The 10,126-nt window shown below is 42.1% G+C and overlaps 1 protein-coding gene across 1 annotated transcript in view; it reads right to left on the reverse strand.

Moving 5' to 3' along the window:
* Positions 1–4,623: 4,623 nt before the first annotated feature.
* Positions 4,624–10,126, reverse strand: part of pdzd8 (PDZ domain containing 8) — a 76,659-nt gene continuing 71,156 nt past the window's right edge. Inside the window, exons 3-4 of the mRNA XM_030440882.1 lie at positions 9,758–9,920; positions 4,624–9,648 (exon numbers count right to left, since the gene is read on the reverse strand). Coding sequence (XP_030296742.1) covers positions 7,286–9,648; positions 9,758–9,884 — 2,490 coding nt within the window. The 5' untranslated portion in view covers positions 9,885–9,920 and the 3' untranslated portion in view covers positions 4,624–7,285. The remainder of the gene's footprint in view (positions 9,649–9,757; positions 9,921–10,126) is intronic.

Below are 10,126 nucleotides of genomic sequence, written 5' to 3' on the forward strand. Positions count from 1 at the left end.
CCACTGTCAGTTAACACAGTTCGTCGCTACATCAAGTTAAAACTCTACAATGCAAAGTGAAAGACCTATATCAACAACATCCAGAAATGTCGCCGGCTTCTCTGGGCTCGAGCTCATCTGAAATGGACTGAAGCAAAGTGGAAAAGTGTGCTGTGGGCAAGTCCACATTTCAAGTTTTTGGAAATCATGGACGTTGTGTCCTCCGGGCCAATGAGGAAAAGGACCATCCAGACTGTTACCAGCGCAAAGTTCAGAAGCTAGCATCTGTGATGGTATGGGGGTGTGTTAGTGCCCATGGCATCATGGGTAACTTACACATCTGTGAAGGCACCATAAATGCTGAAAGGTACATACAGGTTTTGGAGCAACATATGCTGCCATCCAAGCAACGTCTTTTTCAGAGATGTCCCTGCTTATTTATGCAAGATAATGCAGAGCCACATTCTATATGTGTTACAACAGCGTGGCTTCGTAGTAAAAGAGTGCAGGTACTAGACTGACCTGCCTGCAGTCCAGACCTGTCTCCCATTGAAAATGTGTGGCGCATTATGAAGGGCAAAATATGACAGCGGAGGCCCCACTATTGAGCAACTGAAGTCCTATATCAGGCAAAAATGTGAAAAATTTCACACACAACACTTCAACAATTAGTGTCCTCAGTTCCAAAACACTTATTGAAACGTGGAACGTGTTGCAGGCATCAAATTCAAAATGAGTGAATATTTGGCAAAAAAACAATAAAGTTTATCAGTTTTAACATTAAATATCTTGTCTTTGTAGTGTATTCAATTGAATATAAGATGAAAAGGAATTGCAAATCAATGTATTCTGTTATTTATATTTAACACAACATCCCAACTTCATTGGAATTGGGGTTTGTACATACATACATACATACATACATACATATTTCTTCTTCTTCCTCCTCCTCCTCTTGTTCCTCTTCACCAACCGTTTTTTTCTTCCCTCCTCCCCCATTTCCTATTAGGTTTTAATGGTATACAATTAAATTAAAATACAGTATTTGTTATGAAGTCACCTTCATATCTCTTAATCTCAAATAGGCTATCCAAAGACATTAAATGTTTGTTGAATGTTTTCTGCCTATTATACTTTTAAAGCTAGTGACCTTTCTCCACATTTATTTTTTATTGATTGATTGAAATCTTTATTTTACACAATTCTTCTTCCATAAACAAACAAACGAGTAGTGAATAAATAAAAAAAAAACAGGCAACATGTTCCGAAAAGAGTGGGAAGAAGTGTGAAGAGTGAAAGTTTCAGCATTCACATTGCATTCCATGCAAGAAATGGTATGTATTGTTTTTCATTTGCCATATATGCAGACATATTCTGCAGACGAAAACATCAATCACCAATTTTCACATCTGCATAAGCATTTTTCTCTCACAGTGGCTCCTACTTTTTTCATTTTGTTACAGTAAATGTAATATTTTTTTCACTGAAATATTTTTTTGAAAGGCCATCTATGGGAGTACACAAATGGTATTCTTCCAAATTAAGTATGTCTGGTGCACAGGTGCCCCATGAGGATATGCTCATTCTATTCAAGGATGTCTCCAAAAGTGGCACCATGTGGTTTGCTATTGTGTTTTTTATGCTTTATTTAATGAGAGATTAACTGTTGGAAGAAAAAGAAATATTTTTGTGCCTGGGTTAAGCAGATTCGTCGGATATAGGCCAAATCTATTTGGACCTGGAACCTTTCAACCAATTTGCATCTCTTTTTTGGTACATTCCATATTTAGACGTATGAGTTTGTCATGCCAGAGTCACATAAAATGCTTAAAGAAAATCACTGAATGTGATAGTATAGTCGGTTGCAATATAATTTATTGTGTTCTCCAAGACATCAACCCCAATACACCCAAGCAGGTCCAGAGATCGTACTAGCTAAGAGCTCTCAGGGCTCCTTCTTCTCTTCTCAAACCCTATCTCCTCCAATCCTCCCAAAAAGAAAAACACTCCTCCTTCTGAGACTTTGTAGCCCAAACTCCACCGTCCCCCTCTGATCTTGGCATTGTTGTGTTGTGGCAAATGGACAAAAGGGACAGGCTGACAAGTATTTCTTATTGTCATTATTGAGAATGCACTCTGCTTCTAGGACACCCTTCATCGATTAGGGGCATCCCCTATGTGTCAGGCTGCTTTTGTTGACCTCTTACCAAACACAGTCTGAAGATACCACCTCGGTGTTGAGGACTTCACAAATGGTTAATGAGTTATGACCATTTTCCCACTAAGCCCCATCCCTTGCCACATTTTTGGGTAATAGTTGCCATGTTTCCATGCTCATTTCTATTTCAAGAATATGTATGTCAGTCAAACATGCTGTATTCCAATTTTGGTACTGATACAATAAAAATTCAACTGGCATTGCTGTTTTTCAATGAATTAGCTTAAGAGGCTTTTTGTTAAGTTTTAGCTGGACTTACGGTACGTGTCCAATTTCAGTTAGTTCAATGGGATTTTCTATCTAAGGGGCATGGTCCTTCCAACATTTAAATTCTGAGAATTAATTAAAGCACCACAATCTGGTTGATTAGGCACATATTTTGTATGTATTTACTCAGCCAAGGCTCATGTTTGTAATTCATATGAGCTCATGGCAATTTGAGCCAATGCAGCATGAGACAAATTACAAGCAAAAAAACAAAACTATTGAGTTCCGCCCCTTCAGGGCTTGAATCCTGAATATAGCCACAAGCGGTGACTAGCCAGTTCATGCCCTCTTGCTCTCAACAAAAGGAAGCAACTGAGTGGGCCAAAATTAAAGAAAAGACAAGGTTTCAGGCTTCACCACGGCAAGCATAGTCATTTCAGCTAGTTTTGAATTTGAACTGAATTTGATGAAATTTTTTTTTATTAAAGCTAGGGTCTACAATCCTGGAGAGCTAGCAAGAAAGCTAGCAAGATTTGAAAGTGGCACCTCCTCTAAGTTCCACCCCCCCTCCCCCATCCCGTCAGTGCTCCGTTCAAAGCCACGCCCCCACAAACTTGAAGGTGCATCTGTTGGTGGGACTCAGCAGGGAGAAGGAGATGCTGGAGCAATACGCAGCAATTCAGCTGAATTTAGCACGGAGCAGACAGGAAGTCGAGCGCTAAAATAACAAACTACATCCAGTTACTTTTCAAATGAAAACACTCTGTGTTGACATTAGCACACATCGTGAGGCCAGCTGTCTACCGTACTGCGGCATTGCTGACTCAAACCGCAACCAGTGGGGATTGCCGGAAGGCGGAGCAAAACCGGATCGGAGCCGCAACGCAGCGGACCCCTATCCAGTGGAAATTGGGCGGACTCGTTAGCCATTCTCATGGCTAAAAACAACACACAAAGAAGCTAACGTTAGCATTGGGCTAATACGATCTACAAACGTAGCTAAGTTGGCAAACCTCACATATTTCATGAAAATAACAAATCCCCCTGAAACAAAACAAATAATTACCTGTCCAACAGAAAGAAAGCAACCTCTGCATCACTTTTCAAGCCCTTCACATGCCCCAGTTGTCTCCACCGCTTTCTTTATTCAGAGCCTTTTTCGTGGCAGCCTTTCCTGCCTCAGGCTTTCTTTTCCTTGCCTTTTTAGCAGGGGTGAGCTGTTACAAGTAACGCTGACTGCATTTTCTCTGCCATTGTAACCAAATGAACGTCTTCTCCTGCAACTCCTATTTCAGCAGAGGAGTGTGCTGTATATTTCCGGCATCAGTGCGAGCGCGGAGGAGGGAGGGACAAAACGAGACATGAAGGCATCTGACCAGTCCTTGCATCTGACCAATCCGTGCTATTCGGGCTGGACTGCACGGATTGGTCAGATTTTTCTCAGTCCTACAGCTGCCACAGAGGTCTGATTATTTTCGTTCCTTTTTCTGAATACATAATGTATTGACTACTCTCAGGATAGCAGGATCATTTCACCCAGTATAACAAAATGTGTTTCTGAACAACATTACAGACCCTAGCTTTAAATGAGTGAAATCAGGAAGCTCAAAGACATCTTGAACCAAGAGCAAATATGTAATATGCCACACCTGACTGCATCTATCAATGTGGCACTTCAGATTTAGACACTGAAATGGTGAAATTCTGTCCACTGGGTTCTGCGGCACATGTTTTTCCTGTTTGTGGCACCGTCTGTCTTTTTTGGATCCAAGAGGCTATTTCGAGCAGGACTTGTGTGTCTAACTTAAAGCCAATTGAAATTAAGGTTGAAGGGGTACAGCTGCATTTTGGGGCCTTCTTCTTGCCAATTGTATTTGTTTGTTAGCATTTGCACATAATTTCCAGTTATTGGGCCAAGTTTCATGGTCATTGAAGCTCACAGCAATAATAAGATGAATGTTTTATGGTCGAAATCTATAGACCTAAAGAACATTGTAAAATAATTTTTCTACTGAGGCAATCATTTTGTTCACGAGTCAGTATTGGTTTTGTCATTCACAGAAAAAGCACATGTCCTTGTTCAGTTTGGATGAAATAGAGAAGTCGAGTCTTGTGTTTTGATTTGCTGGTGTTGCGACTCATTTAGATTTGGATCACAGATTTTGCCTTCAAAGTTCACCTGTGTGAGCTGATTAAACCACAAAGCAGTGTGAGGGGAATACATTTGAGCTTGTTTATTTATGTTATGTACAATAAAGCTTCATCACATGAACCTTCTTGTGTACAACATCCCTCACATACACAAAAAAAACACCATCTTGATCTGCTGAAAGTCAGGGTGGGCAGTCATATTGTAAGCGCAGTTTCAAGGTTTCAAAAGTTAGGGCTTTGGGTAGGGGTGGGTGGAAGAAGCATGTGATAATGAGTTCTGCAGAAAAGCACATTGTAACAAAAGCATCAGCAGCAATAGCAGTGATTCTCAGAATAAAGGGGTCAGGTTCTCGTTGGCCCCGAAAACCAAGGTTACATTATCAGACAGATGGGCACACAGACTGAACATTTTTTAAAAGAAGATCAATGAGAATGTGAAGCACAGTCATGGGGACAGCACAGACAGCTTAATTTCCTTCAAAAATAATGCACTAAAAAATCAAGATACACTGAGACTGAGAGATTGAAAAGTATAGCAGCCAGTAAGCCATTATCTACATAAGGAACATCTCTTATACACAGAAAAGAGCAAGAAATGTATCTATGCTTGTTCTGAATCTAGCTGATTACTTCTTGTTGCTCCATGAGCTTGGACGAGTGCTCAGTGCATTTGGGTGTTTTGTTTTTTTCGTAGTGATAAATCTACTATCAATTTGTTTTGTACAAGAAAATCTATAGATGTCTCTAGGGTAGTTGCTCTTAACCCCAGGTACCTGACCACAGACCATTTTGTTAGGCAAAACAATTACTACATCTATGTAACATTTAAGGCCATATTAAACGTACTTGGGCCATCGTTCCTCATTGTGCCCTTCCGCCCTTCCACACTTACAATGAGAGGACAATGACTTTGATAGTTGGTCATCAATGTGTAAGCAATGACCCACAAAACCACTTCTTATGTGCAAGAACAAGTGTTCTTTTGACTGCTGCAAATAGACAGCTAAAATCAGTAAAAAGAATTGATAAATAAAAAAATAAAAATTTGCATATCCACATTCCTGGTAGATTACTTTCTAACAGGGACCAAATATTTCTATGGTTTACACTGTGATTGTCAGGATAAAAGATAAACTGATTGCTGCCTCAATAACTGTTCAAACCCAACTCATCAACCTTTTACTACAACTGGATTCTGGATTGTGTTTTATCATCTACTTTTTTCAGACACAGAGCTGTTTCCTGTTTAAATGCCTTATTACTTTCAATGAAGTTTCGACTCTATACTTGAACTTTTTGCAGTATTGATGGGCTCATACCATCGCCTGCTGTTGATATTTTTTAGAACACTCAAGAAAACTCAACTATTTTTATGCAGGTCATATGTGACGTAGAACTAATTGGCAAAATAACTATAAGAATGAAAAAACAAAGGTAGGGAAAAAAAAACAGATTGATTCTTCAGATATGCAAGAGCAAGATATTCCCTCTTTGCGAACAGTTCTTTTACAGTGGCTGTCTGAGGATAGCACTGGGGTTGGAGCTTGTTAGGACAGAATCCCTGTAACAAGCTACATTAATGCTTGATGTTTTGAAAGGAAATGGCGGGGGGCAATGCCAACCAGATGGATATACACAGATCATAGAAAGGGCTAAACATGAATTCACTGGGCTTGAAACTCACAAAGGCAAATGATCCACACATAATCACATCATTAGGTTTGAAGTATAGAGATGATCTTCATACACATAAGCACACAAACATTTAACAAAATAAATAAAAGATGGGGAGTTTATTAACATCACAAGAGCTCCTGGGTAACATTCATTCAGATACATACATACATTCATAAAAAGTTACTTATGTGCTATTTTTACATTGCACCCATGGAATTTTTGATTGGTTAGCAACGTGCATCAGCTGAGTTTTAGATGCTGTTGGCCTTTTTAAAAAAAATAATAATAATTTCACTGGGCAAAACAAACAAAGAAGAATTGGTTCATTGCAGCTAAGGACAATTACCTCTTTACAATATGTGTGGTCAAAATCTATTACCTATATAAGAAAAGAAAAGAGGGAAGTAAGATTTCACAAATAATTATGCAGTTGCTGAAATCCCAAAGAGCTTTGGGTAAAATCCAAATATAATATAAAAGTGCAACAAACAAAAAAGACCACTTGCTAGGTTCTCAGATAAATGACATGTTCCATTGAGGTGCATGTCTAAACCTGCTTTCTCTAATGGTATCCACACTGTTAAATACTCCATTATTCACCTTCAGATGGGCTTGTTATTCACAGCAAACAAATTCTGGACAAATATTTTCCTTCTGTGATTCTGACTACAACTCCATAGAAAAATGCACATTTTCTAGTACTTAAAGTAACCCGATTTAAATGCTTGCAATGACATTTATAAGCCACAGAATAACAAAACTGGGGGGTATACATGCAGTACAACCGTGGGCAGATAATAGTGAAGCTCTTAAAATTCCCTTTAAAAACCAAGAGCATGGAAACGGCATCACATTGTGCAAATCAATAACAGGTTAACCATGAACCCTAAGTGAGGATATAATTTTTTACGTAAAATAAAAAAAAATTGTGAATCAGACACTGGAGCCCAACTTCCCTGAAATTTCCAAATGTCTAAAAACAAGCTAGACTTAAATTTGCTGGGAGGCACCAGGCCCAATTACTGGTTCCTCCTCTTTTTTTTCTAGGCTTATTTATTGGAGAGCCTCCACACAGATTTGCTCCTCAGTAATGTCATCCAACAGCTGCACTTCGACAGGGCTGCATATGTCACTGTCATAGACCTCTGTCCCCATCAGGGACTCTTCCTCAAGGGCTTCTCCTTTGCCTTTAAAACCCTGCTGCTCTGAAGGAGAGGTGCTTTCTACTGACTCTAAGTCTTCAATGCCTGCCCGGTAGTGGATCATGAGCAGGGTAAGGGCCTGGAGTCTCTCCCCAGACTTGGCCAAGGCAGTACTTATTAGGGCCTTGCGCCGGGCGTCTGTAGCCTCCCTCTCCTCCAGCAGAAGAGCATTATTGTGCTCCAGTTCCTGATCAATTTCCTGCTGCAGCTTATCTAGCATCAACTCCAGCTTTTGGGAGCGCTCATCTGTGGGCAGACCCCGGTACAGGTCACGGCCTATCTCCTTTACAGCAATGAACACACTGTCATCTAATCCACCTTCCTTGCGCACAAGTTTACTGCTTCCACCACTGCTGGCGGGCTGCTTTGAGGGGCTGGCACCACTGGTATACGTCTCAGTATCACTGCTTTCATTGTCTGAAGTGTTGGGGGTGTGCTTGGGTGAGGGTTCCACCACTCCAGGCAAAACATCAGCAACCTGCTCAACCAGCCTAGTCTTGGGCACCTGGCGGAGGTTAAGGAGGCGGGAGCTGGTGTTAATTATATGGCGTGTTAGGCCACTGGTGGCCCGGTTGAGGGTGGATTTGGCTTCAGGGTCAGCTCCACGACGTTCAGTCGCTGCCACACAGAAGGGATTCTCTGTGAGGCACTTGTCCTGGCACTTCTTGTGGCAAACGTAGGCGCAAATCATACACTGGGAGGCTGCCTTGGTCCAAACCTTCTTCTTGCAGTATTCACACCAGGTGGGGTTCTGGAACTGGGTGTCCTGGAAGTTGTGACGCACCTCCACCAACTGCATGGCACCATAGGCCAAGTCATCACGAGGTGCTGAGGGGATATGCTCCCTCTCTCTCTCCCTTAGATCCTCATGGTGGAGACTACCCTCTCGCTCCCTCTCTGCCAGCCCCCCTGGATACGCTAACTCACCCTCAGGTAGGTAACAGAAGTTCAGAGTGACATCTCCATAACACAGCTTCTCATTGAAACCCTTGTGGGTACTGAGGCCACGTAATGCAGTGCGGCTGACGTTAGCTCTGGGTTCTGGAGGCCCCAACCTAAAGGTGCTCTGGTATTCTGCTGAAGATGTGGCCATACATTCCAGGGCCAAATGCTCCAGCTGGAGGCTGACATGACCCAGGCACAGTAAACTGCCAAGCTTAAAGGGATCTTTGCACCACAGGGCCACATTTAGGAACTTATGGTTGCCCTCCACCTCAAACACCACAGATGCTTTGTTCCAATGGGCTGTCTGGTTACGAAACATGGTTTCCGGGGATTCCCAGAGAGAGTGGTCCTCCAGAATGTCCCGTGTACTGCAGGAGCTATCTGAAGTTTTGTCCTTTGCTTGATCCACTTTGCTGTTGCTAGTCATGGTGGAAGACACTGGCAGTTCATCACTACACTCTGTTTGCCGGGTAGACTGCTTCCCCTCAGCCTGTTTCAGACTCATCTTATCAGTACCAGCCTTGTCCTCATTGGCTCCAGTGACAGGTACTTTTTCTGGAGATTTTTCAGAAGGACTAATAGTGGTAGTCAGTGTAGGAGCAATGGTGGCATTTGTAGTTGTAACAGAATCAATTCCTTCCAAAAGACTGGTTTCTGGGGGGGCTGATGTCAATTTTATTTGAGGTCTTGGGGGCACTTGGGGTCGAGAAGGAGGAGGTGGGGGAGGAATGGTAGGCCGTTGCAAACCCTCCCCTGGATCACTACTGGTCTTATGTGGTGAGGGCTTTGGTGTTTCTTTGGGCTGGGGCTTTAGTGGTGACTGGAGACCCACCAGGTTCAACTTGCGGTTGAGGATAGGTGAGATGGTACCAAGGGGTTTGGTGGCCAAGTTGGCAACAGTCCTTTTAGGGCTTTGGTTTACTGTAAGTAAAGAATCTTCCTTAGTGTCACTGGTATTTGTAGTACTGCTGTTAGGGCCACCAGCCTGGCTTTGTTTAGAGTCCACAATCAATTCTTCAAACTCAGAGTCCATGTCTTTGCTGTCAGATATGTCAGAAAGGGTGGTGATAGGGGCTGGATCCTCTTCATAACCCCCTGGTTGGGAAATAAAACCTGTTTCCTCTATCTGCCCAAATCCTTCCTGAAGAGTTCCCAGGCTTCCAAAAGAGGGAGTCTGGTGGCGAACTGGTCTCTCATAAAATACCACCACCCTGTCTCCAGCTTGCTTCAACAGTTTGGGCACTTGAACTGAGGATGTCACTTTTACACCTGTTAACAGAAACAACAACAGGAAATATGTTTTCTGTCAAAAAAAACTGCAAAAAAATGAATGACACTTTCAAAAATAGTGAAAAAGGTACAGTAGCACATCTCAGACCTCCAATGGCAATGAGACGATCTCCCTTCTGTAAGTCTGCCAAGGCTGCAGGGGAATTGGGTGTGACCGTCTCGATGCTGACATGCACTGCATCCCCCTCGCTGGCAGGGACATGCCTGAATGTCATTCCAACACTGCCACATGGCCCCTTGATAACCTCCGTCTGATGTATACATGTAACAAAAGAAAACTCAACAATTAAGACCTGGCTCACATGTATCTGCAGTTTATCTACTTGATGTAGTGGTAGGATTGTAGTGTGTAAAACATGATTAATTCATTATAAGTGCTTACAGATTGATGTCTCTTTTAAAAACACAACAGCAGTTTCAATACTCTTTTAACCTCTTTTTTGGCTGCCATGTAAGA

Source organism: Sparus aurata, chromosome 15 (genome assembly GCF_900880675.1).
Source record: "Sparus aurata chromosome 15, fSpaAur1.1, whole genome shotgun sequence".
In the NCBI taxonomy this organism is placed as follows: Eukaryota; Metazoa; Chordata; class Actinopteri; order Spariformes; family Sparidae; genus Sparus; species Sparus aurata.